This window comes from Agelaius tricolor, unplaced genomic scaffold (genome assembly GCF_023055355.1).
Source record: "Agelaius tricolor isolate 1412-34295 unplaced genomic scaffold, bAgeTri1.0.p SCAF_2, whole genome shotgun sequence".
NCBI classification, from domain to species: Eukaryota; Metazoa; Chordata; class Aves; order Passeriformes; family Icteridae; genus Agelaius; species Agelaius tricolor.
The window spans coordinates 94,656,642-94,683,729 of NW_027269262.1; the positions used below are offsets into that span (position 1 = coordinate 94,656,642).

Sequence of the window (27,088 nt, forward strand, 5' to 3'; positions counted from 1 at the left end):
ACTCAGCACAGCCCCTTGGAGGAGCTGTGTCAAATGTGAGAACATAGAGGAAAATCAAAAATATAAAATAAATAAAAAATACATAAAGGGCTTTTTTTAATCACAAAAGGGAGTCAGGGGTTATGCAGCCTCAGTTCAGCCAGGTTTTTGCTCAAAGGCCCACACTCCAAAGCCTGCCCAAGTAGCAGGAGGAAAAAATGGAATGAAATTATGGCTGTAGCCATCCAGTGGAGGGTCCCACAGGCAAAGGAAGAGAAGCCAAATTCTTAAAAAAGGGATTGTGCCGAGTTCCTGGGCTCGGAAGAGCAGCCAGACCTTCTAGGTCCAGTTCATCTCCCCTCACCACCTTCAACTCCCAGCTCCAGCGGCATCAGAATCTGCTTTGAGGATATTTGAGTTCATTCCATGCCTGTTTTTGTCAGAAATCCAGTATTGGATCCAGGGATGCTCAGGAGAGGGGTGGAAATGGAGATTTAAGCCTTCCAGGTGTTCCCTCCAACCGAAGTGCTGCTTCCTGCACCAGGAATAAACTGTAGGAAAGTCAGAATCCGTTTCTGCCTGGGGAACAGCCCAGACTGGAACAGGAGCCCCAATTAAAGCTGGTTGAGTTAATTGCCATCCCATTCTCCTCCACTTTGGCAAATCCAGCCTTCGGAAGTAGAAAATCCCAACAAAACCTTGAGAAAGAGATGGAAGAGATTCCACAGGATGACCTCACTCAACTCCAAGTGACCCTGGGGAAGGGGTTGGAGACTTCCTTGTTGTCCCATCCTGCCAGGAAGATCTGTCTGCCCTGTTTCCAAGAGGAGGGGCAGCCTGGATGCCACCCACCCACCTGGAAACTCGGCATTTTTTGGGAACTAATCAGCTGTCTGCCTCCTGCAACACAGGGCGATCCCACAGGGCAGGGTCAGATGGGATACTGGAAAAGAATTTATCCCCATCAAGGTGGTGAGGCCCTGGAATGGAATTCCCGGAGAAGATGTGGCTGCCCCCATCCTTGGAAGTATTGGATGGGGCTTGGAGCAAGCCCCTTCATGGCAGGGGGATGGAATTCCGTGATTTTAAAGGTCCTTTCCAACACAAACCAATCCATGATTCCACAATCCCTCTTCCTTCCAGACTCACGGCAGCAGAAGGAATTTAGGAGCCTCCCTGCAGCTGGGAGAGCCTTTATCCCAAAGTTTATTCCTGAGCCAAGCCAATCAAATCATAATTGTAGCTTAATCCTAGCTTGGATTAAGAATATTAACGAAGTAATTTATTGGGATTTCTCCTGCCCCAGCCTGCAATGGCTCAGGAATAAAGTCTGGAGAAGCCAATCTCAGGGCTTGGGACAACTCAGCTGACCTTTTCCTGATTCTTTATTTTGTTTTGAGTAACAGAGGTGTCCACTGGCCAAAAATAGGGATAGGAAGAGCCAGGCTGGATGTTATCCACTCATTCCTAGTGGGAGACCCCGGATGTGCAGCCACCCTCACCCCACAGCCAGCGTCAGCTCTTTCAAGGGGTAAAAACCTGAGATCCTGCAGTTTCAATCCTTCCTTGGAAGCCTTTCCTCTTCTCTTTATTACCCAGTCCTTCAATTTAACCCAGGGATACAATTTCTCCCAGGCTGCTTTCCTCGCAGCCACTTTCCTTGGCATCAGCGCTTCCCAACACGTGGCCTGGGATAATGGCTCTGCAATTCGGGCTGATTTTCCATCCATCTGAGCCTCGCTGAGTGTGAAGGGACAGAAATCCAGGGAGCTCTTTCAGCACATGTTTTATTTATGCCAAACCACAGCCACGCTCTCTTGTCTCCCATTAAAAAAAGGTTGGAAAAGGAAACGTCTCCATTCACTGAGCTCAGAGACAGCGTCTGAATCACAGCAGCCACAGCCCCAAATGTCCTTCCCTTTCCTCTCAAACTGACAAAACATTCCCTTCAAAGTTTCTGTTCTGTATTTCCCTTTTTTTTTCCTCCTCATTTTTGCAACATCAGACCTCACGGGGAGAAGGGCAGGGAGGAAAAACCCTCTGGAAATCCTTCACCTTTTTCTTCCTCAAAACCTCACCGGGGTTTCCCATCTTTTATGAGTCTGGCAGGCTTCAGGTGGGTGGTTTTCCCTTCATCCCATCACTCCAGAGACTGCAGCAGCAGAGCAGCAACTGCTCCATCACCTCCCCTCCCCTCTCAGCACTAATTAAGATAAATCAGCCGAAATTCCTCCTCTCCTCAAGTCTGAAGGCCCCATCATTAGGCAGATGAGAGAGCAGCCAAGCAGAGCTGATGAGTTCCCTTCCCCAAAGTGGCTGAGTCACCATTCCTGGAGGGATGTAAAAGACATGGAAATGTGGCACTCGGGGCACATTGTCTTGTGGTGAACACAGCAATCAAACGGCTGCACTTGATGAACTTAAAGGGCTTTTCCAACCTAAAGGATTCCATGATTTAGATCACCTGATGGGCCAGGGGAGGCGGGGGGAGCCCTGCCAACCTGAAGCTATGGAATGTGGCTCTGGAAAACAGGGGGCTGATGAGGCTTTTTCATCCGTGAGGACCAATAATCAGTTGGACACTGAGCAAGATTCTGACTCATCCCTCTGAGAGAGACGTGGGAAGGCCCGTGATGCGCACAGCTCTGGCCAATGGATTTACGTTCCCAAATCTCCAGGATGCTGATACAGAAGCAAGGAGCAAGGATGGATCCCACTGGAGCTTCCAGCTGCTCAAACAGCTTCTGTGGGAAGAGGAATTGCTTGTAGAGCCATCCTCAGAGCGGGGCCACCAGAGGTGAAGCACTAAATCCAGTTTTGGGATCATCAGCACAAGGATGTGGAGCTGCTGGAGCAGATCGAGAGGAGGCCACAAAGATGCTCCAAGGGATGGAGCCAGGCTGGGAGAGCTGGGAATGTCCAGCCTGGAGAAGGCTCCAGGGAGACCTCAGAGCCCCTTCCAGTGCCTGAAGGGACTTCAGGAGAGCTGGAGAGGGATCTGGGACAAGGGATGGAGGGACAGGACACAGGGAATGGCTTCCCACTGCCAGAGGGCAGGGATAGATGGGATATTGGGAAGGAATTCTTGGCTGTGAGGGTGATGAGGCCCTGGCACAGGTTTCCCAGAGAAGCTGTGGCTGTTCCTGGATCCCTGGAAGTGTCCAAGGCCAGGTTGGACAGGGCTTGGAGCCTGAGTGGGTGGAATTCCATGATCTTTAAGGTCTCTTCCAAACCCTTCCATGATTCTTCGATTTTAAATACCAAGTCCCAGAATTTGGGGCTAAGTGATCCAGGAACAGGCTGAGGGGGGATGGAGTTGCTGCCTTTAACAGGGACAATTATGGAGCTGATGTCCAAGGATAATCTGGCTCTGGCTCTGCACAAAGGACAAGCAGCTGCTTCTAAAATGCATCAAGGGAAACTCCAACCAGACACAGGGAAGGAAAAGCTTTGCCAGGGCAGTGATTCATTTCCAAAACAGTGAGAGATGGCAGAGGAATGTCCCTCCACAGAAACATTGAAATTAAGTTTGAGAAAACACAGAACAACCCAGCCAGAGCTGACTCTCCTCTGAGCAGAAGGTTGAACTTGAACCCTCCAGAGATCCTCCCAACCCTGGATTTCTGGGAAGAGTCTGGGCAGGGGCAGCAGATACCACAACAAAATAAGAGTAACTTCTCATCACCTCCTCCCACCCCTAAATTTATCTTCTCCAACAGCTCCTCTATCAACACTGCCCAGAGCCATCAGTGTAGGATATCCCCAAGCTGCAGGAAGGGTACAAACTTCCCAACCCTTTCATGGTTTTCGGGGATTTTTTCATTTGTTTGGGGTTTTTTTGTTGGTTTTTTTTGGGGTTTTTTGTTATGTTTTTTTTTTCCTTTTTGTTTATTAAAGCTCCACTATATACCTAGAACAGCCCTAAGCTCCAGTACCAGCCTGAGCAGTCAACTCCATCCCTGGCAGATTTTGGGTGAGGTCTCCTCCCACCCACAGTGATAAAGAAGGCTTTTATGAAAAGCAAATTAGGAAACCAGAAATCACATGGGAAGGTGTCATTTCTGGTTTTGTCACAAACCACAACTTCCCTTTTTTACATAGCAAGAGGAGGTCATCACAACGGAAAAATGCTAAACTTCTGACTTTGAATTTCACCAAATGCTGCCACAACCTTGGATCGCCAAACAAACACAGGTTTTCCTCTGCCTACAACATCACAGAAAGTTGGAAAAGACCTTTAGTATCATCAAGTCCAACCACCATGTTGTTCACCACTAAACCATATCCTCAAGTGGCATTTCCAGAGGTTTTTAATGAGCACTTCCAGGGATGGAGACTTCAGGAAAACATTGGAAAAACAGAGCTGAAACCACACCTGGAAGGGCCAAAGTGAGGAGGGGTCATCTGAGCACATCAGCAATGCCTGGAGCCACCAAATAACCCCAAATTATTGGGTGGGAGAGGGATTCTGCTCTCTGGGACAGGAGCATGATCCTGCTCCACAGGGTTCTGAGCAGTCGGAAAAGCTCCTGGGCATTAGGCCATGGGAATGGTCTATGGAATATTGCCAGAAACACTTGGAGGACTCCAGGAAAAACAGGGTGAGGATGGACAGGACCATTTGGGACAGCAACAGCTCAGCCTTTCTGGAATTATTCCTTTATTTTATAGAATTCCAGAATGGTTGGGATTGACAGGAACCTTTAAAGCTCCTACCATGGGAAGGGACACCTATCCAAGGTTGCTCCAAGCCACATCCAACCTGGCTTTCTACCCTTCCAGGGATGGAACACCCAGAACCACACATGGAATGAGTTGTAAAAAGCCCCCGGTCACAGATACTCAGAAAAAAAAAATCACTCCTGGTTTTAATGAGAATGCATTCCAAGACCTCCATTTACAACCAAAACAGCAACAATTTCAACCCGAGAATGAGTGGAAATAAACACACGGGAAGCACCAGGAGCTCTGGAATACACAGCCCTGGATATCAGCCCTGAGGTGCAAGAAGGTTTTGCTGCCAATGCAACAGTTTGTTCACACCTGGGATTCACTGGGATGTGGGAATTCTGCCAGGAATGTGCTGATACTGCCTTTTTTGGGATGTGGAAAGCAGCCCATTAAGCAGCAAACACAACCAGTTTATGCTGTTGATCCCTGCCTGCTCCATTCCCAGCTGGAGTGGAAAGGATGATGCCAAAGGCATCATCCCAACACAGGAGCAGCTCCAGGAATATTGGTCCCACTCCCCACCACACATCCCACAGAGCCTGGCCCAGCATTATCCTATTTCCTAGGAAATTCCCCATTTCCTAAGCCTCTGTCTGGACAGAGCAATCCTGCTCTGGATACAGGAGCTGAGCCAGAGCCAAGTGAAGAAAATAAGGAAATTAACATGGCCTCAAGTGAGATGTGTTCTCCCAGACAGAACTTTACCACATGGGGGTGCTTAAAATGCACTTTGTTCATGGCCAAGGTGAATTTTAACCCCCTGAAATGTGAAACTGCTTTTAAATCCAACATCTTCCCTTCTACCTTCTCCTGACATGACGCAAATTGCCTCAAATGTTTTTTCCATTTAATATCCCTGCAGTTGCACAACTTTCTCCTCTCCTGGAGGGGAAAGAGCAAAAAATACCTGGAAATGTAAAACCTTGAGATTTCTCCTTTGCCCCCAGTGCATCCCTAACCCAATCCTGGGTTATACATTGCAGTTCCTGTTTTCCTGCTGTCATCACCTCGTGTTTCCCCATCCATCCCACTCAGTCTGGAAAGGGCAGCACAGCTCCACTACACCAAGGAGACAGCATTAGACGTGATTTTGTTGATCAGCACAATTGAGGCTCTTTTTTAATCTCCTTCCAGGACTCCAGAGGAAGGCCAAGTACCTGGCAACTCTGAACAGGAATTAAGAGTTCCCAAAGTCCGAAATCCCAATCAGCAATACCTGCTTCAACTGGAAATCCAGGTGCTTGTTTTTCCATCCAAAAAAAAAGGCACCAAACTCAGATAACCCTCAGCCACCAGCAAATTAGAAAAAAAAAAATAGCTTCCCAACAGCACCAAATGAGCAGGATTTGGGATTTAACGTGGAAGGCACCGGCTCAGAATTCAAAGTCCTCGCCAGCCATGTCGATGGCCCAGGCAAACTTCTCCCTCTGGGTCTTGTTGTAGATCTTCTCAATGGGAATCCCAAACTTCTTGCACCTGTGCAGACCACAAGACACCAGTGGGGACCAGTTACCCAGCAGTGTCCTCTCCACTGCAACCCTGGAAGTCTCCAAGGCCAGGTTGGATGGGGCTTGGAGCAATCCGGAACAGTGGGAGGTGTCTCTGCCCATTGAACACCACAAATTTTAAGGTCCTTTCCAACCCAAACCATTCCATGATTTCACACCCAAGACTTACCAGGCCACGGTAATCCTGGGATCCAAGTAATTCAGTTTGGATGTGCCCAGAGCTATTTGCTTGTTCTCCTCCTTGTCCGTGGCCTGGATGTTCATCCTGGCCAATTGCTCCTCCAGCCTCTTCAACAGCTTCTTCTTCTTCTCCATGTTGCTGAGGGCAGAGAAGGAACAACACAGAATATCCCAAAGCCCAGAAATTCTCTGGAATGAGAGTCAAATTCAGCACTAACCTATTTCTCAGGGGTTTGGATCTGGTGAGATGCCTTTTTAATATTAAAAATTAACAATAAAAAATGTAATTTCCACCACCAAAGGTGGGCAAACAAAATCCAGCATCCTGGAATGGGCTGCCCAGAGAAGCTGGGGCTTCTCCATCCTTGCAAGTGTCCAAGACCACAGTGGACAGAGCTTGGAGGAACCTGGGAGAGTGGGAGGTGTCCCTGAAGGGAACCATCCACAAGATCTTAACCATCTTCCAAACTTCCATGGGACAAGAAGGACCCAATCCCAAACATGGGCATTTCTGTTCTGATGTTGGGACACATCAGCCCCATCCATGGGCCCTCTGGATCCCTCTGCAAGAGAGGATTCCAAGGAAAAGCCACTCACGCTTCTGCTTTGGCATCTTTTGTGTCCTTAAACTCATCTTCGGCTTTTTTCACTTCTTCCTGGGCTTCCTCCACTTGTTTCTTCTTGGCGTCGATCTGTGAAGGTGAAAAAGTCAGACAACACTTCCAACCTCTCTGAAGGCTTCAGCTTCCTCCCTCTTTTCCTTCACACACCATTCCTCAATTTCTTACCAACCCTGCTTCTCAATTTGTCCCTGCAGCATTTTCTGGGCTCAAGCATTTTTTAGCATCTTCTAAAATATCACCCCAGCCCAGATGCCACAAACACTTGGAGCGCCTAAATCTGTCCATCTTTTGCACCTGCCTGAGACTGAGGGATTTGTGACAGCACCAGAACACTCAGAAAAGTCCCAGACCTTCAGTGGGGTGTGAGCAAAAACTGAGGACGATTAAAAGTGGTAATTTAAGGTATTTTCAAGCTGCTCCTCCTGCAAAAAGACAGGAAAACCAATTTCCCTGATCTTGATCCAGCTGGGCCAGAGCTGCCATCACAAAAGGCCCCCAGCTTTGTTTGAAGACAGAGTGACAAAAAATGCCCCAAACTCATAAAAATTCACCCAAATTCTGTGCCAAGTTGCTTCCCCCAGCATCTGAGGTCACCACATCCCTCTCCACCCCTGGGTTGCAATCCACTACTCCCAGGACATTCCCTATGTTCTTGACCAAGGTGATCCCTCCAGACATCACCCCAGCCCAAACTAGAATTCAGAGGCCGGATTAGGTCTGGGATCTCTCAGCTGGGTCTGTCTCACCTTTTCCTGGAGGACTTGCATGGACCTGGCAAAGGTTTTTGGTATAGACCTCTGATGGTTGCACAGGATGGCCACAGCCCTGTTGGCTCGGTTGTAGGACAGGAGCTTTCCTGCCACGTTGTCTTCAGCTGGAAAGAAATGAAAACATCACTCTGACTCCATTCCAGGAGCTAGGAAAAGCAGGGAATACAGCAGAAGGAAAGGCAAACAAGTTGCTGTCGCATTCTCTCTCCAGGGAGAGCAATAATGGTTGGGGGAATCGGGGAAGGACAATTGAGCATCACAATCTGGTGCTGTGACTCATCCCTCACGTACCCAAGGAGGCAGAAACAGTGCAGCCAACCAGCAACACAAGGAAAAGAGGGAAAAAAATATTCCCATCCTGGCCCTCAGTTAGTCAGAGTATCCTCAAGTTCATCACATCTCACTTACAAACATCCCTGACTTGCTGCTCACCCCCACATGTCACTCCTGCCCCACTATGTGGAGCATCACCCTGCCCAGGTGGGACATGGGCAGTTTTAGGGATCCCAAGGCAATGGATGGACATTCCTGAGCCCTTTGGTCCCAGCCATGCTCTGGTGACACCACAGCCACTGGAACTCACGGTTGGTGAGGGCCTTGAGCTGCTCCTGCAGGGTGATGGAAGCGTTGTAGGTCCTGAAGACTTTGGCCGTCAAACCATCCATGAGGTCCTGGAGGTGTTTGTTCAGGAAGGTTGTCTGGAGGAGGGGAAAACCAAGGAAAAGTGTAGGGAAACTCACCATTAGGAATTCTAGTGGTAGGACAAGGAGGAATGGCTTTAAAATGACAAAGGGTTTGACGGGATATTGGGAAGGAATTCTTCCCTGTGAGGGTGGTGAGGCCCTGGGATGGAATTCCCAGAGAAGCTGTGGCTTCCCCATCCCTTGAAGTGTACAAAGCCAGGTTGGATGGGGTCTGGAGCAGCCTGGGATAGTGGAAGGTGTCCCTGCCCATGGTGAGGATTTGGAACTTGACAGTCTTTAGGGTCCCTTCCTCCCCAAACCATTCCATGAAGTAACAGAAAAAGCAGAAGCCAGGACAAATCTCTTTTTAGACCATCTTCTGCCTAGCAACCAAAATCAGGCATTAACAAAAAATTAAATCCTGCAGAGCTTTTAAAAAAATTAAATCTTGTAGAGCTACTTGTGGGGTCAGGTCATCATCTACCCAAAACTCGCCTAAAAATTCCACCTAAATCCACAAAAAAATCTCTCTGGAATTCAACAATTTCTTCCCACCTATGTCCAAGAGGACACACATTGGCACTTGGGGACGTGGTTTAGTGGCGGACCTGGCATTGCTGGGTTAATGCTTGGATTTGATGATCTTAGAGGTCTTTTCCAAACAATCATTCCTGACCTCACATCCCTGTTCTACAGAGAACACGGAGCTGCTCATTGATCCCATACCCCATCCCAAGGAAGATGAGGGAGGAGGTTTTTCCAGGAGGGAAGGCAGCACATCCCTCCAGCAACCTCTCCCACTTCTGTGGAGCCCCAATGAGGTGCAAAAGCATCAAAAAGCTGAGGTCTGGTACCTCCAGTAATTCCCCAAAATGTGGGCAGAGCTTCCCAGGCTAAAAAAAAGCCCAAGTGGGTGAGTTGGAGGAGGGAAGGAGCAGGAATCCAGCTTCTCAGCAGGGACACGGGGAACCAATGCAAAAAGAGGCTGGAAAACCTCACAGGGTGTTCAAACAGTGACAGTGGTGTCCCTAGAGAGGAGAGAGGTAAAACAAGGCAAAGGGATGACCACCAAAGGTGGCCAAGGGTGTCATAGTTTGGCTTCTCCTCCTTCAGGGCCACCAGTACTGTTTGAAAAGCTCTGAGGTGACAACTCACATTGAGGTGCTCAAAGAGGTCATCGCCGGGGTCCTTGTTCTTCATGAACAGCTGAAGGTTCTTGAACACCTGAAGAGGAGGAAAGGACAGCCCTGGTCAGGGCCAAGGAATGAATTGCTCCCAGACATCTCCCTCATCTGTCTCCTCCTCCAGAAGGACTCTGATTCACCCTCGTGTCGGCACATCCCACCAACCCTCTCAACTTCAAGGTGCCTCTGGGTGTTCCCTCCATCTGTCCCATCTCCGGCATTCCAGTTTCTCCATAAACACCACTAAAATCTTCTTTCCCATGGGTAAAGGAAAATTATTTAATATAAACAGAGACGTTTCAAGTCCTGAAGTGCACGAGCCAACTGAGGGTGCCCCAGCAAGAGGTGGGACTTCTCCCTCATGAAGTAGAACAACCTTGGGAGTTCTATCTCAAAATTCCTCCCATTCTCCAGGGTTAAAGCACATCTTGGTAACAGGTTTTGGATGGAAATTTGGGGCCGGTAAACACTGAGGGAACCCAGACAACCAAGCACTTCCTCTACTCCTGCCCCACTCACTGGCTTCTCCACGGACACTTTATTGTAGTAACGGATGGAATCTTTCCCGAGGAAGTCAAACTCCACCACGTGCTCCTGCCCATCCAGCTGCGGGTGCAGCTGGATGTGCTCCACGCGCAGGGAGCAGCAGCCGACCGTGTCCGCAGTCTCCCCTTCCTCCTTCTCATTCCCAGCTCGCAGGGCCAGCTGGAAAGAAAGTAAGGAGTCGTCCATCCTGTGCTATTCCACCTCAATTCCCCTTTGCCAGGTTGATAAAGTGGATTGGGACTAGAGGAGATGGATCTCTATCTATCTCTATCTGTAGAGTCATAGAATGATTTGGAAGGGACCTTCAGGATCGTCAAATTCCAACCCCCTGCCATGGGCAGGGACACCTTCCACTAAGGACAATTTTCATTTTCCACACCTCTGGAACTATTCGAATCCCCGCTGGATGGGGCTTGGAGCCACCTGGTCAAGTGGAAGGTGTCCCTTCCCACAGCAGGGGGTTGGAATGAGATGATCTCTAAGGTCCCACCCAACCATACCATTCCAGGATTCCATAATCATCCCCAGATTCCTCATGTGGAGCCAACCTGGGTGGCAGAACCAGCAAACACCAAAAACTACATGGTGGGGTGGATCAGGGAAGTGAATTCCCAATTTCCACATGGATGGAGGACCTGGGGTGAGGCTGTGGATACCTTATCAATGAAGTAGAGGGCCACTGCTCTTTGCCTCTTCTTTATCTCCTTGGATTTCCAGTCTTTTCTGTACTGAGCCCGGATTGTGTGGACAACATCCTTTAGGCGCCGAGCGACCTCGTATTTCTGCCAGTCCTTCTCCCCCTGGAATGGGAAACCAGGATATTTTCCATTCCATGCCCCATCTTTATTCCACCCCTACCAGTCAAATTCTGCTCTAGAAACACCTCCATCATCTAAATCCTGCTCAAACCCTATCGCTGGCCAGGGGTCTCTGTACAAATCACAAACGGGACGGGACTGCTGTGGAATGTGCCTTGAGCTGTTTGATTTTCCAGCATCAGTCTCATTACATGGAAGATGCCATCAGCTCAAATCCCAGGCAGCAGACAAAGAACTTAATGTTACAACTTACTTGAAAGGTTTTTTGACCAATCACACAAAGCAAAAGCGTATTGACAGTAGTTCTATCCAACCACTATAAGCACACGTACCTTCGGTTAAAACACTGCTTGCTTATTTCAAATACAACACCTACTTGTAAGCCTTAAAACACAATGCACAGAGCTCTGTTATTAAGCTTAGAACTTCCTAATATCTTGCTAGATAAACTTTTCTGTAGCTTAGGGAGTTATTCTAGACAAGCACTAATACACAGACCATTGTTCTATTTGTCCTTGCTTTTCTACTTTTTCAACAATTTTTCTGCGACCTATCTCATGGCTACTGCTTAGCTCTAATCACAGTTCTGCTGTCTCTGAGGCCTGCCTTTTGCAGCTTTCCCAAAACCCTCTGATTTTGTAGATTCCCACAAAACCCCGCTGTTTTCTTGGGAAAAAAATCCTTGAAGGGAATAAACTGGAAAAGAAACAGCTCATCCAGGGTTTCTGTGCCCTCTGCTGGCCGTGCTGGATCTGGATCCTGGTCAGGGTGTTCTCCAGAAGTCAGAGTACGGCAAAGACCAAGTAGTCAAACCATGGCCAAAGGTGGCTCCTTGGACACCAGTGTGGACTGACACCTGACACAGCACTTGCTCAGTTGTGTCTATGTGGGCAGCATTCCCACTTTCCCTGAGCCCTTGGAAACAGCCTTAAATCCCCTTTCTCTTCCCACAGAGTTCAATCCCATCTCTTCCTACTCTCCACTTCCTGGTATAAATTAACCCAACTCTGGTCCCTGTGGATCTTTCTTAGCCCCTGTGGATCTTTTCAGCCCCCATCTGGCTTCCAACAGCCCTCCCTGGACACACACAAGCAATGTGGCACCAGGATCACTCTGCCAGGACCAACCCATTCCTTGGAATAAGTTTGATGCTTCACAATCATCTGTCCTTTCCCTCATTTTTTTAATCCACTTTTAAGAGAAGGGCCAGAAAAAAAAAAAAATTTTTTTTGATACTCCACATCCTGGCTTTCCCAGATTTTTTTCACCAGACCAAGGGCATTATTCCAACCTTCAGCTTGGAGCTGGGATTCAGCATGATGTACTTCAAGGTGTTCTGGATGTTCTCTGTCCACGAGGCCAGCCAGGTGACCGTGTTGTCAAAGCGCACCTCCTTCCACTTGTGGCCTTCTGGGGGCTCAGGAATCTTGGAATCCCTGTGGGAAGAGCAGGATTAGAGCCCTCGGGCCATGAAGAATGAAGTTTCCAGTGAGCCAAAGATTGAGAAAACATGGAACCCACCTAGAATTACTCCACAACACGGAATCATTAAAGTTGGAGAATTCCTCCAAGATTGAGTCCAATCATGAACTGGGACTGCCAGGAGCACCAAACCGTGTCCCCAAGTGCCACATCTACACAGCTTTCCCACCCCTGCAGGGCTGGTGACTCCACCACTGCCCTAGGCAGCCTCTTCCAGAGCCTCACAACCCTTGCTGTGGAGATGTTTTCCCTAATATCCAATCTAAACCTCCTCTGGCACAACATGAGGACATTTCCTCTTCTACTATATATATATTTTTTTTTTTTTTCTGGGAGAAGAAGCCAAGCCCTATGTGGCTCCACCTTCATGTCAGGGAGTTTTAGAAGGTCCCCCCCGACCTGCTTTTCTCCAGGCTGAGCCCCTCCAGCTCCCTCAGCTGCTCCTGGTGCTCCAGACCCTTCCCACAATCACGTGTTTATCGTTTGGATGCTGGGAACAATAGGAAAACTTTCTGGACAGGTGGGGAATGTTTTGAATCAAGGTCTTCAAATGGGTGGCTTAAGACCACTTCAGATCACAAAACTAAGAGGGAAAAACACTCTCAGGATGTGGAATTTTAGGGATTCAGGGATTTTAGAAGATGGAAAAAACCCAACTCTGGGCAGAGGAAATGCCCAGTCCCCCCCAATCCCAAAGGAAGCCCCAGGAGCTCAGCACTTCCAAGGACAACCCACTTGCTGCAGTTGATGATGACATCTTCTGGCATGATCCTCTTCTTCAGCATCCCCATTTTGGGGTGCTCCCCACGGCCACGGAAGAGCCCCGGAGGTTCAGTTTTGAAGTTGCCAATCTTCTCCCGGTGCCCATCCAGGATGCAGTATCCATATTCCTCCTGGATCTTATCCGCCTCCTCCTTCAGCTTCTGAAACCAGGACACCACCAAAAAGATCAGAATGGTTTGGGACTGGAAAAGATCTTTAACATTCCAACCAAGAAGTCTAAGTGCCATCATTCCCTTGGCAAAATCCACAATCCTCTGGATAGGGAAGGACTCCAAAACATGATCCAAGGATGACTGGTGCCATGCAAACCCATGGAATGTGCAGATCTGCTGATAAAATTCAGGAAGAGGGGGGCAATGGCCATGGAGACAGAGCTGAGTTAAAGAAGTCCAAACTCAGGGCACAACACCAGGAAAGAAAAGAACAAAGAACCAAAATTCCCCAAACATGTCATAGGAACCAGTCCTTACCTGCTTCTCCTCCTTGGGAAGTGCTTTACGAGCCTCATTTTTGTCCACAAAATATTTGTGGATCTCCCCAAAGTCACATTTGTCCAGGTCCTTGATTATCTCTTGCTCCTCTGAGGTCATTTCCTGGGAAAGAGATGAGAGGGGCTGGGAAAAGCCAGGAGGCAAAACTAATTCCACGTGGAGCTGCTGCTTGTGCCTGTCCTTGGAAAAGGGAATAGAGACCCATTATTTGAAAAAAGACAACCAGTTCTGGGGTGGAAGAACCTAATATGGAAAAAAAGTCCTCAAACACAACTGCAGAGACAGCACCAAATATACTTGGGAGGTGTAAACATTCCCTAGAAAGAGTTTGGGGTTGTTTTGGGATCAGAGGTCATTCCTTCATTCTTTGGTATCCCAAACTGGTTTTGGAGCTGTTTGCAAGATCTACCTCCTGTACCCATCACTAAAACTCAGAGGGAGCACAGAAAGCAAATCCCAGCCCAAACCCACAAAAAAACATGGAAATAAATCAGGATTTAGAACCTCATAATTATAAATAATTATAAATAAGGAACAACTCCCCCATTCCCTCCATCCCACACCACAGCCTGGGGCTGACTGGTTTGATGGATATCAAGGAGCCCTCCCAGAGAAGGTACCTTCCTCCAGTCATGGAAGAAGTTGTTCTGGAAGATCTCCTTGGTGGTGTACTCGTGATCCAACATTTTGGCATAAAACGTGGCAATTTCCTCCGTGGCCAGGCTCAGCTTCAAGGGTTTTCCTGGGAAAAGAGAGGCAGGGACAACTAGACCAGGCTGCTCCAAGCCCTGTCCAACCTGGAACACGTCCAGGGATGGGGCAGCCACAGCTTCTCTGGGCAGAATCCTGGGTTATTTTTAGATTTTCTAAGGATCTTGAATCATTTCTTGGAGGCAAAGCCACCATCCCCTCCTGAGCTCTTTGGCTGGAGAAATACAACAAAACCAAACAATATCTTGGTTCATCCTAGGAATTACTTGGAAATAACTTTTTTTTTTAGGAAAAAGTCCTCTGGAGATGTCCAGGGAATGGTTGATTCCTACTTGAACCACTGTTTTTTGGGATTTTTGGACTGAAGGGAATGGAGCAGCCCCATGACAACCCCAAACACCAGCTCATCCATGGGTCCTTCCTGCTTGGGGTTGTTGCCTGTCCATAAACACTTTTCCATCCAGGAACAGTGACATTTTTTAGGAAAAAAAAGTCAACATCAAAGATCCCAAATACCAAAACCACACCTCAGATCCGCAACACCTCAAAGATCACAGAGAAGGTCCAAACCCTGTCAAGGCTCCTCCTCATGGAGCCAAAATCCCTGACAGCCCCATGGATGTCCCAGCAGTGCCCACTGGTGCTGCCAGGCACTTCCTTTTTCCTACTGCAAAAAAAAGGTATGGGAAGCCCCAGGAAACTGAGGAACACCAAGGGAATGTGATCCCTTTCCATCTCCACCATCTCTGGGCTGACCCTCAATGTCCTTATTCCCTCTCTCCCTTTGATCCATCAGAAATGAGTTCAGGGGTGAACCGAGAGCAGGGAATGGCAGGAAACCCAGTGGGAATGTCAGGGAAACACGGAGGCAGCAAAGGCCTGGATCTTGTCCTGCCAGTGACACCCTGAGTTGCTCTAAGGTGATGTGAGGTGACCCTGGGGAAATCAGGAGCTTGGAGCAGCCCAGCCAAAATCCTTGGATGTGTCAGTCACTGAGGCCACGGATCAGTAAAATCACATTTTTTCCAGCTCATTGGAAAACATGGATGAACTGACAAAACTCAAACTCAAAATGCAGCTTAATGAGAAAAAACAGCAATTAGGATCAGCTCCCCAAAAAACCCGTAATTCCAACTACGTGTAAGATCCTCCAGCTTGAACCCATGGCTTTTCCAATGGGATATTCATCTTCCCTGAGGAGAGGACACCACCCCAAGCCCTGGGTCCCACCACAGCTGTACCATCGTAATAAAACTGCACATCCTTGGGCAGGGGCTCGTAGGGGGGCACAAAGTAGGGCCCTCGGTGCTCCAGTTGCATCCACTTGACTCCATCTTCCTTCTTCTCCTCTTCCCACCTGGAACAGATGCACAGGAGTCCATGAGAATATCCCAAATCTGGCACCCGGCACCTCCTCCCAAGGTCACATCGGGAGAATGCCGGAGCAGTGACAGCTGATAAAAATTCCAGGTTAAATCCCATCTTCTCTGCTGCTGCCTCCGTTTCCCTGTTCCATAAAACAAGGAAAACGGGAATGGAATCCATGAAATTGAGGTGTGGTGACATGGAGGAACTCATGGGGGGAGTGAAGAGAGCCTAAAAGCCACCTCATTTCAACCCCTTCCCATGGGCAGGGACACCTCCCACTAAATCCAGGTTGCTCCAAACCCCATCCCATCCAAGGAATACTTCCAGGGATGGGGCAGCCAGGGCTTCTCTGGGAAACCTATGCCTCATAAATATTTATAATTTTGATTTTAACACAAATAAGATCTTAAAGAATCTTTCCTCCTGCAGGAGCAAATGGGATTTTAGAGCCACTACAAGTTTTGACTGTGTGGATTTTAAAAACAGCAACAAAAATTCCAGTAAAATTAAATTTGAAAATTAAAAAAAATAATAATGATGTCCAAAAATCCAACCGGAAAATCAGGAGCAGGACGCTAAAAAGAGGGATGAAACCACAGGTTAGGGTCAGAGGAAGAGCACTGGTGACAGCAGGGGACAGGCAAGGATCTCTGTCCCACAGCTAGGCCAGCACTGGCCCCTTAATCCCAGCATCTCCAGGAAAAGAAAAGCCAAGGATTTCTAGGAAAACACAGCAAGATTCCACACAGAGAAAGCAAAATTCCTGTTTCTCGCTCAGCAATGCCCCAGAAGTTATTTGTGAAATTTTTTTCTTCCCCACGGGAAGCAGAGTGGAATAAATCCATGGTGTCCAAAGGTGCATTTTGCCGTACAAACAGAGGAAATTAAATAGTCAAGGAAAACCAACAAACTCCAAGAATTTGGGCTTAGAGCATCGGAGAAAGGCAGTGTCAGGATCATTTTGTGATCATCTCTCTTCCCAAAATTCTGGAATCACAAATCCCTGCAGAGCATCCCCCACACTCACCTTGCACAGCCCCCCTGAGCCCATCCAGAGGCCAAGGAGGGTGACACATGGGAATCTCCTCATGGGAAATGTGGTTGTGGATAATTTTTTTGGGATTGAATTCCCACGTACCAGTCTCCATGCCAGGATCCAGCCATTCCAAACAAGGCATCGATTAGGAAAAAATATATAAAATCCTATTTTTCACATCACCCTGGATCCTTCAAGGGCCACCTCAAAGCTCCAGGCATCCATGGATATCCCTGTCTGGGATAACGGCTCCTCCCAGACCAGGGTTTGCCACAGGCTCCCAAAAAGCATCCCAAAAATTCTCCTGCTCTGTCCCAGATCTTGGGGAGATCTGGGAGAGAGAGACACCAAGTGGCTGAAGTCGCGCTTCCAAAAAATAATCCAGCATCCAGCAGCCACATTCCACATATTTTCCTATAAAATACCTGCCTGGATCATCCCAAATCTGCTGGACAAGGAAGTGGGGAAGGGATTCAGCCCTCTACAGCTCCCTGATAGAGGTGCTGCTGTCTTGGACTTATTATTTTTATTCCCTTCCAATAATTATGAGTTTCTCCCTTCCCAGGATGGACACCAAGAAAATCATTGGAGGAGAAATAAATATTATAAACAAATTTTAAAATAAAGATAATTATGATACAAATCCTGCTGTGCATTCAGGACCTTCCCTGATCTCTCACCCATTTCCAAGAGTGGCAAGTTCAAGGCTCAAGGGAATATAGGAAAACAGCCAAAAATAGGAATTTTCACTGTTTTGCCCCACAAAATAAAATTAAAATCCCAGGGTTTTAAACCCAGTCCCGGGGTTAGACCTGCCAAAGGCACGCTGGAATTTACCATTTCCATTTGTTTTCCGCCTCTTTTTCTTCTTCCTTCTGTTTTTTAGGTTTTTTATTGTTCTTTTCTTCTTCTTTCTTTTCTTCTCCTTCCTTAGATTTCCTTTTCCCACTTTTCCCTGGGGTTTCTTCCTCTTCACTCTTTTTCTCCATCTCTTTTGTTTCCCCCTCTGGCTTTTTCTTCTTCTTTTTCTTCTTTTTCTCTTCCACTTCAGTATCTCCCTTCCCTTCATCCTTGTCCTCCTTCCCCTCCTGTCCCATCCCTGCACTCCTGGCCTCTCCCAATCCTTCCTCCCCTTTCTCATCCACTTCTTCCTCCTTTTCTACTCCTCTCCCATTTCCAGCTCCCTTTCCCACCCTCTCCTCCTCCTCCTCCTCCTCACTTCCCACTCCTTTCTCCCCTTCCTCATCTTTCTCCATCTCTTGCTCCTCTTTCAGCAATTTTTCCTTCTTCATTTTCCTCTTCCCCACCTTTTCCACCCCCTTCACTCTCCCCCTGCTGGGCTTCTTTGCTTTCCCTTTCTCCCGCTTTCTTTTCCCTTCATCCCATCCTTGGCTGCTGTTGCTTCTCTGTCTTTTGGCTCTTCCCTGTCCCCCTTCCCAATTCCTGCCTTCATCCCCCTCCTCCTCCTCCTCAATGCCATCCATCAAATCCTCAGATTTTTCCTTCCTCCCTCTTTTTCTCTTCAATCTCATTTCCTGCTTGTTTTCCTCATGTTTCTTCCCTCCTTTTCTCTTCAATCCCTTTTCCTTCTTGTTTTCCTCATGTTTCTTCCCTCCTTTTCTCTTCAATCCCTTTTCCTGCTTGTTTTCCTCTTGTTTCTTCCCTCTTTTTCTTTCTGGGGCTTGGGAATCCTCTTCCTGCTGCGGGACAGGGGGATCCAGCTCCTTCTCCTCACTCTCCCTCACAGCTGGGAGCCCCACATCCCCCTCCAAAGGATCTCCAGAGGGGGATGCAACCCCACCAGCAACACCTTCACTTGGGACCTGTGGGAAGCAGGAATAAAAGGGAAGAGATGTTGGGAAAGGAGAGGTTATCCCAAATCCCCAGTGAATGGTGGAGAAGCAGGATTAGGTCCAGGGGGTGACATTCCCCCCAGTTTTCCTACCCCAATTCCATTCTGGGTCTCCAAGTGCTGCTCTCCCACTGCAGGTCCTGCTCTCTGGGATTGGTCCTGGGACCTACAATGACATCACAGCAAACTCTCACCACTAGTATTCCCTTTTTCCATCCCAAATTAGGAAATTGCTCCCTCAATTCCCTCCAACCACGGCAGCACCGCGGATGGAGATATCCTGAGACAGCAGGGAATGACCCCAGGCTGGATTTTATGGGATGAGGGAAGCTCAAAGGAGCAGAACCACAAGGTCTCCAGACAAAACAGGCAAGGTCCTAAGGAAATATTCCCAAAGAAACCTCAGGAGAAAAGGTTTGGCAACACCAATAGCAGAAAGGAAAGGATCAGGCCAATCACGGACACTCTGGAAAAGGAGACAGATGGGACACAATTCCTGGGACTGTGGGGATGATTCCAGTGGGGAATGGGCAGGGAAGGAGCCTCATCAATACAACAGGACAAAGATTGTCCAGGACCATGATCTCCACCATCCATATGGGTGAGGAATCCAGGAGTGTTTCCCTGCTCAGCAGAGAGCTCAGATGAATCTTTGGGAATTCTGTGGGATTTGCAACCCTTATAAAGCACCAACCTGCCCCTATAATTTCTCCCAAGGCTTCTTGGAGCCAGGCAGGGAATCGTGAGTCTTCAAGGTGTTCGAACTCCAGAAAAATCAAGCAAAATAAGAATGAAGAAACAGCAGCACAGCCTAAACCAAGCTCATGTCTCCTAGGCTGAGCCTAAAACTCCAAGGGGTGGATTTAGGTGGGGTATTATGAAAAAAATCCTCATTGAAAGGGTGGTCAAGCACTGGAAGAGGCCGTCCAGGTGGGATCACCATCCCTGGAAGTGTTCCAAAAACCTGTGGATGTGGTGCTTTAGGACATGGTTTAATGGTGACCTTGGATATTTTTTCCATCCCTAAGAATTCCATGAGTTTAATGTTGAGGTGATGGCGTCCCTTTCCCTCCTGGGTCATTGTCACCCCCCAAACAAATCCTCTGGTCCATCCTAGCTAAGCCTGGAGCTAAGCTCAAGCCACAGATCAGATCCATTCCCTGCTTTCCCCAGCTCCTGGATCCTGCAGCAGGAACCCTTAGGAAGCACAGCCAGCTGCCCTGATCCTTCCCAAAAAAGAGGTGAAAATCCAGTTTCCTCCTCCCAAGCAGGATAATGATTGCTTTTCCTGGACTTCCAAATAGAGAAGAGCCACAATTCCTGCTTGTAACCAAAATTTCTGCAACAGAAAGTGTGAATTTTGGCCCCTTTCCATAAATCAATCTAGGCAGATAATTAATTACCAGGCTGTGGGACATCAAAGCAAGGAAAACCTTCGAGCTGGCTTGGGATGGAAACAAGTTCCTCAAAAAAAAACCCCAAAAAACAGGAGCCAGATGCTTTTTTCCTCACTGTTACACAATCCCACTAAACTCCTTAGGGAAAAGCATCCTGCAAAACACGCTCAGCCCCTCCAATCCCATTGGCAGGGGGCAGATCCATGACTCAGAAGGCAAAATTCCAGCACCTTTTGGGATCAGCTCCTTCCTCCCAAGGCTTTATTAGAGGCCTCTCACTGGGAATTTTTATGAGGCAGAGAGGATTGACCAGCTTTAGAGAATTCTGCTTCCTATCTCTGCCAGGATCTAGAGGGAAAGAACAGCCTTCTCCCTGGATTTGGGAGGGTGGTTGTTGTTGCCACCAGGACTTCCCCAAATTTATGTAGGAATGTGCACCTGAGCGATCACACCCTGTTGACCGGGGAGGGTGGATGGGGCTGGAACTTCCCTCTCCACCCTGAAATCCCAGGATTAAGCCTCAAATTCCACTTGGGATTGGTTTTGGAAAGCTTTAAAGTCATTGAAAACACCAGGATGTGGAGAAGCTGCTCCAGGAAAGCACCAGTGATCCAGCAGGGAAAACCGGGATTGTGCAGCTCCACAGGGAGGAGAAGAAAAAGGACAAAATTCCAGTTCCTTAGAAGACAAAATAATCCCAAAAATGACCCAACTCACCTGGAAGAGCCTTCCAGCCCCACTGCTGGCCCTTGATGGGAGGTTGCTTTGGTCTCCTCCTGGAAAATACCAAGGATTTGGGAAAGGTTCTCTGGTAAAGGTATCCCAAAGCAGCATCACCCCCAAACCAGCACTATTCCCTCCCTCAGCCCCCTTGGCTGGAATCCTGGAATCCAAAATACCAGGTTTTCCCAAGTTTTGAGGTTTAACGTGGTTAGGAAATCCCTGGTTTCCTTCCAACAGCACAATAAAAGAATTTTATGGGTAAATACAGGAAAACTCCCAGCCCTCCTCAACCACCTGCTTATGGGAAGCACTGCTGGGAGAGCAATCCAGGGAACAGAAGGGATGGGAGGGCTCCAAAATAAAGATGGATCAAATTCCAGGTGCTTGGAAGATGAAATCACCCTTGCAGCAGATGGCAAGAGGGAAAGAGAGGTGGGGAGCAAAGCCACGGGGTGGGAAATACAATAAGGATGAGCAGAAAGCAAGAAAAAAGGAAAAAAATAGAGAAAATGAGGATAGGAGATAAAAGAAAATGAGCTCAGAAGGGACACAAACAGATCCTTAAAATCTGACTCCTGGAGGCCACTAAAAATCCTAAAGAAAGGAAAAAAAAAACCAAAATATATGGAAAATGAGAATAGGAGCCAAAAGAAAATGAGCTCAGAGAGGACACAAAGAAATCCTAAAATCTGACCCATGGAGGCCACCAGAAATCCTGGAGAAAAGAAAAAAAAATTCAAAATATAGGGAAAATGGGGATCTATAAGAAATTTTAAAAAGCTAAACAAGCTCAGAGGGGACACAGAGCCCTAAAATGTGACCCATGGAGGCCACCAGAAATCTCGGAGAACAGAAAAAAAAACATCAAAATATAAATGGGAGCCTAAAAGAAACTGAGCTTGTAGAGGACAAAGAGCCCTAAATTCTGTCCCTTGGAGGCCACCAGAAATCCCATCCCACTGGTTTTACACTCGTTTTCCAAGCTGGAACCACCTTCTCCTGCTCCTGACCACACAAAACATCCCAAAACTCTTCCCAGCCTCATCCAGGCCTTGCCAAGCTCCGAGGTTCTCACTCTAAATCCCGACTTCCCCAAGTTTCTCTTCCCAAGGCTTTCAAGGGAAGCCAAAACCACACAGGGATTTCTCCTGAAAGCTGCTGGGTGAACTCATTAAGGGGAAAATAAAACCCTGAGTTAATTACAGGTTGGTTAGGTCCACATAAACTTTCATTCCCTGGGAACACGCCTGCTCTTAGATTCACAATCCTTCAGAAACCCTGTTGGGAAACTCAGGAGGAGCCTTGACCTTCCAAAGTCATTCCTGCCTGAAAATGCCTGATGGTTATACTGGGAATGCCAGGACCAAAGGCACCCTTGGGGGGTTTCAAGGCTGCTCCTTGAATTTGATCCATCCAGGAAAGTCTGGGGACATTTGGGATCTTGTTTGTGAGAGGGATGGAAAAAGGGAAAAAGGAAAAGCATCCCTGCTGGGCTTACACACCAAGAGGACAAATTAACAGAGGAAAAGCAAAATATAGTGGGGATTTGTGTTCTCCAGCACCAGCAAGGGATCATGGAATGGTTTGGGTTGGAAAGGATCTTAAATGTCATCTCATTTGACCCCCACCTTCCACCATCCCAGGTTGCTCCAAGCCCCATTCAACCAACCTGGCCTTGGACACTTCCAAGGAAAGCAGTGAAAACCAAATCCTGAGGAAGGGATTCCCAATCCCAACCTCCTGCTTAGGAAGTGAGGGTCACCCATATCCTGGTGCTCCCCACAGGTGCCACCAAAATGTGATGTATTCAACCCCAAAACCAGGAAATTTACTCCTTAATTTAATTCCAGATGCTCAAAAGCTCCTTCCAGGGGCTTGCACCAAACCACAAGACAGAACCCTCCCAATTCCCTTGGGAACAAACCATGGGAATGCTTCCCAGCCCTTCAGCACAGGGACCACCACGTACCGACCCGGGCGCAGCTCCCTCCTCGGCTTGGATCCCATTCCATAGGCTGGAGTCAAGGCCTTTCCCATCCGCAGCCTCCTGCTCCAGGGAGCTTCTTGGCCAGAAACGCGACAGAGAAGGGACACGCACATATTTTAGGATCATGGAATGGTTTGGGTTGGAAGGGATCATGTTGTTCCAAGCTGCTTCCATGGGTAGGGACACCTTCCGCTATTCCAGGTTTTTCCACGCTCCATCCAACCTGGTCTTGGACACTTCCAGGCAGGAGGGAGGCAAGGCTTCTTTGGGAAACACCTGCCAGGGGCTCACCACCCTCCCAGGGAAGAATTCCTTCCCAATACCCAATCTAAACCTTCCATCCTTCAGCTTAAGGTGATTCCCCTTTTCCCATCCCTCCATGCCCTTTATTTTTCCCTATTAAAAACTCCTTTTGATAATCAAAGCCACACAAGGGAAGCAGAGCTGGGCATGGCATTCCCAAGCACAACTCTGGGATATCCCAGATGGAAAAGCCCATTCCAAAGACTGACCTGCTGATGATGTTCTCCTGCAGAGGCTTTTCCTTGGCTTTTGATTTTTCTTTCTTCTTCCCTTTTACGGTGGAAGGCTTCGCACCAGAATAGAGCGGGATCAAGGAAAAGGAAGTTGAGGCCATGAGTTTGAATCCCACAGATTTTTTGGGATAATTACAAGGGCCACCCCAAAGCACAGAGAGGGGTGTGGTACCTTCACTGTGCATTCCAGCTCCTTTGGCTTGTCCTGCTCCTTTCCCAAGTCATTCTTTCGCTTCCTGGGATAAGGAAGAATTGATCCCACTGAAACCAGCCCCTTGATGGTAACCACAAACCATGGCGTGATGCCGTACTTCCTAACCCTTCTGCCCAGCAGCACCAAAAATTGCTTCCCAAAAGGAATTCTGGAGGAATTTCTCCACTTGAGCAGAGAATTCCCAGGAAAACCACTGGGATAACAAAGCTGGAGCCCCCCAGAATTCCCTGCCATGCTCCACGGTACCCACCTGCTGCTGCTCTTCACCTCGCTGGCTTTTGACACCCCCATGGCTCCGTCATTCACAATCTCTTGGGAGTGCTAAGGCAGAGAATCCAAGGATGGTCACTGGAATGAGATGGAAACAGCACAGGGTTGGTGCCACCCCCAGTTTTGACCTCCAAGGAAACCCCAACAGCTCAATCCCAAAGTTTGGAGCCCACAGGGTCAAGCTTAGCTTTAATCAGGACCCATGTTGATAAAAAGAAGGAAAATCCTTTAGCTCAATCCCTGAACTTCTGTTGGAGATAGCAAAATAAAAGGCAATAAAAGGAAAAAAAAGGGAATTCCCTAAAATTTCAGGAAAACAGTTCAGGAATTCACATCTTCCACCACCACAATTAATAATAATTAAGCACAGCAGAGAAATGGGGTAAATTGAGATATTGACTCCCCACCACCACCTCTCCCCTCCCCTCTTCTCATGGAGCAGCCAGACTCTCAAATCCCTGTTATCCCTAGAAACTCAAGAGGATGTAAGGAATACAGGTCATATTCCTGGTCCCCATCCATGAAAAACCTCCACATTGAGGAAAAAGAAACAAAAACCAACAGGATTTCTCAAGGAGGTAAGTGAAAACCAGTCTGAAACACCCTGAAAATTTTTCTGGGAGTAGAAAACACTTGGAAAAACTCCATATTTTACCAGGCTTTGCTGTGCCAAGAGCACTTGCAGCTGCAGTTGGGATGAAGCTCAGTTGGTACAGGAGAACATTCCCAATCCCAGCCAGCCTGGAGACAACCTCACTCCTCACCCACCTACTTCCCTAAGGGAAGTCCCCCCTCTCCCAGGAAACTCCTTAAAAGTCTCCCTCAGCCTGATTGGAGGCTCCCAGCCCAGGATGCACCCTGGGAAATGAAGTTTTAGCCCAAAAGCTGAATTTGGGGAATGTCCCTCAACCAGCAACTCCTCAGCAATGAGACCTGGGAAGCAGGGAAATACTTTGGACCACTCAGGTGGAGAATGGGGGGAAAAAACATGGATTTAAAAATAATCAGGAACAACCTACTTGACAGGAGACACTTCCTCTTCAATTACATAATTAAATTAATCCCCAAATCCAACTTTTCTCAGCTGCCTCTCATCCATCAGAGCTCCATGGTTGGATGTAGAGGAGTCTGGGCACAAAGCCCAGACCCCACTGGGTCCTGCTGCCCAGAACCCTCATTCTGAAACCCATCCCACCCCTCTCCAGTCCTTTTCATGGGATGAGCCCATTGCTTCCAACCCACCCCTGATGTCATCAGGAACCTCATCCCAGCTGAGCCTCCCAAAGTCCTCATCCACCCCAAACCAGGTGTGAGCAGCACACCTGGGAATGGGATGGGCAATTGGGATAATGGGCAAAAGCTTTCCCCGAATTAGGGGAGAAAAGAAGGATCTAGGGAGAGCTCAGAGCTCCTTCCAGTGCCTAAAGGGGCTCCAGGAGAGCTGGAGAGGAACTTGGGACAACTGATGGAGGGACAGGACAAGGGGAAGAGCTTTAAACTGGAATGGGGTGAGATTAGATGGGATTTTTAGAAGGAATTTTTGGCTGTGAGGGTGGTGAGGGGCTGAAATGGAATTCCCAGAGAAGCTGTGGCTGCCCCATCCCTGGAAACATCCAAGGATTTGGATCAACCTGTTCCAGTGGAAGGTCTCCCTGCCCTCTGTACTGGATGACCTTTCAACCCCATTCCAACCCAAACCAATCCCATAATTGCAGGAAAACTCAGGGGTTTGGGTCAATGAAGGGCACTGCTCCATGTGGAATCCCCAGCCAGGATGAGGAGGGGGGACCCCACATTCCCTTGGGAAGGTCCCACCCGGTTCGCGGCCGGGAGCGGAAACCCCCGGAGGAAGGGCTGGATCTGGGAAAGCCTCTTTGATCCCTGTTGCGCCATCCCAGGAAAAACACATCCAAGCCACCTTTCTGGCTGGATGAGTGGAGGCTGTCCAGGGATGGGAGCCAGCCCCGGGGAAGGGAGCAGGGAAGGACAAATTCAAGCCAGGGCTTGTTCGCCCTTGTCCGCCTCCTTCCAAGGACAGCTTGGGTTTGAATTTCTCCCGTTTTCCCTGGGTTCCATAAGATTTTCTCAGCTTTCTCCTATGTTTCCCATGTCCACGATGGGTTTTGCAGGGATGTGAGCTGGGAAAAACCTGTCCTAGCCTGGAGCAGCTCCAGTTTGCTCCTCAATCCCACCCAAGCACAACCTGGGATAAATCCATTAAAAATTAAACAGAGTTTTTGTGTATTTTTATGGATTTTCCCTTCCTAAATGCTCTTTGTAACGGGAAATTGACTTGGAATTGGAATGGGAGATCCGTCTGGAGCTCTGCTTGGGAAAATTGGAGCACAAAGTGGGTTTGGCTTATCCTTAGGGAAAACCAGAGTGGAATAGGATCCCTGCACTGTTTGGTGACACCACAGCAGCTGTTGAGGGATGCATCCATGAAACATTCCAGATTAATCAGTAATTCCAGCTTTCTACTACAGCTGTTCCTTTTGGATTGGAAAATCCTGGAGGGAGAGAAGCCCTTCCCTGGGACCACACAGCCCTTGAAGCCCTGATTAGAAAAAATAACTGGGAAAGGCAGAACGGGCTTAATAAATGCAGTTATAAAATAAATCAACACCCTATAAAATATTTAGTGTATCCTGGGCTAACATTTCCCACCCAATAAGCAGCTGGATCTGCACAGAATTCCCTGTGTCCCATTGATATAAATGGGATTTACCACTCACTAATTTCATTGTGGCCCACGTAAAGACTCAGGGACCTTCTTGTGGTCGGCGACAAAGTTTCAGAGCAGGAATACGGGGCAGGATTTGCCTGCAAAAAGGAATAAAGTGGATTTGATTTTATTTCTTAATTTTTTTTTCGTTATATTTCCTATTAAACTATGGTTCATACAGGACCAGCTAGCAACAGGGCAAGGGCACAGCAGCCCAGATGTTGAGGAAAAGATGGGGGGGAACCAGGGGGAGGAGGGTGCAGGGGTTGCAGGGGCAATATGAGGGAGGGACCGCCCAGATGTGGCCAGGGGATGGCGGAGAACAGAAGTTGACCAGCCCAGATGTGGTTGGGATGGGCGCGGGGGCTCCCTGTGGTAGGCGGGGTAATCCAGATGTGACCGGGGTAGGAACACACAAGCACCCAGATGTGAGGCAGCGAGTGGGGACAGGCCCAGACGCGGCTGGAATCGTCTGGCTGGAGTCGGGGCCG

The 27,088-nt window shown here is 48.2% G+C and overlaps 1 protein-coding gene across 2 annotated transcripts; it reads right to left on the reverse strand.

Annotated features, from left to right (window-relative positions):
- Nucleotides 1-5,240: 5,240 nt before the first annotated feature.
- TOP1MT (DNA topoisomerase I mitochondrial) lies at nucleotides 5,241-26,776 on the reverse strand. 2 transcript variants are annotated; one of them, XM_071421925.1, is made up of 20 exons: nucleotides 26,608-26,776; nucleotides 23,853-23,950; nucleotides 23,561-23,624; nucleotides 23,365-23,441; nucleotides 22,835-22,925; nucleotides 20,860-20,918; nucleotides 18,839-18,911; nucleotides 17,731-18,716; nucleotides 15,731-15,846; nucleotides 14,399-14,520; nucleotides 13,758-13,880; nucleotides 13,240-13,427; nucleotides 12,314-12,458; nucleotides 10,861-11,004; nucleotides 10,178-10,363; nucleotides 9,630-9,698; nucleotides 8,375-8,489; nucleotides 7,768-7,895; nucleotides 6,996-7,090; nucleotides 6,384-6,537 (listed from the first exon to the last, which is right to left on the reverse strand). In XM_071421925.1, exons 2-20 carry the CDS (start codon nucleotides 23,891-23,893, stop codon nucleotides 6,384-6,386), a joined length of 2,976 nt encoding a protein of 991 aa, XP_071278026.1. In that variant the 5' UTR covers nucleotides 23,894-23,950; nucleotides 26,608-26,776. The 2 variants fall into 2 exon arrangements, with proteins under 2 accessions (XP_071278027.1, XP_071278026.1); XM_071421926.1 differs by lacking the exons at nucleotides 18,839-18,911; nucleotides 20,860-20,918; nucleotides 22,835-22,925; ... (2 more) ...; nucleotides 23,853-23,950; nucleotides 26,608-26,776 and adding an exon at nucleotides 5,241-6,186 and having other exon boundaries at nucleotides 6,388-6,537; nucleotides 17,731-18,030.
- Between the last annotated feature and the right edge of the window lie 312 nt (nucleotides 26,777-27,088).

Coding starts and splice junctions, on each gene's coding strand:
- TOP1MT (XM_071421925.1), bottom strand. CDS start 23,893: ATGGGGGTGTCAAAAGCCAGCGAGGTGAAGAGCAGCAGCAG. Junction 14,521..15,730: donor TGTGCAGTTTTATTACGATG/GTACAGCTGTGG, acceptor CTCTTTTCCCAG/GAAAACCCTTGAAGCTGAGC. Junction 10,364..10,860: donor CCCTCTACTTCATTGATAAG/GTATCCACAGCC, acceptor CTTTCTTTCCAG/CTGGCCCTGCGAGCTGGGAA.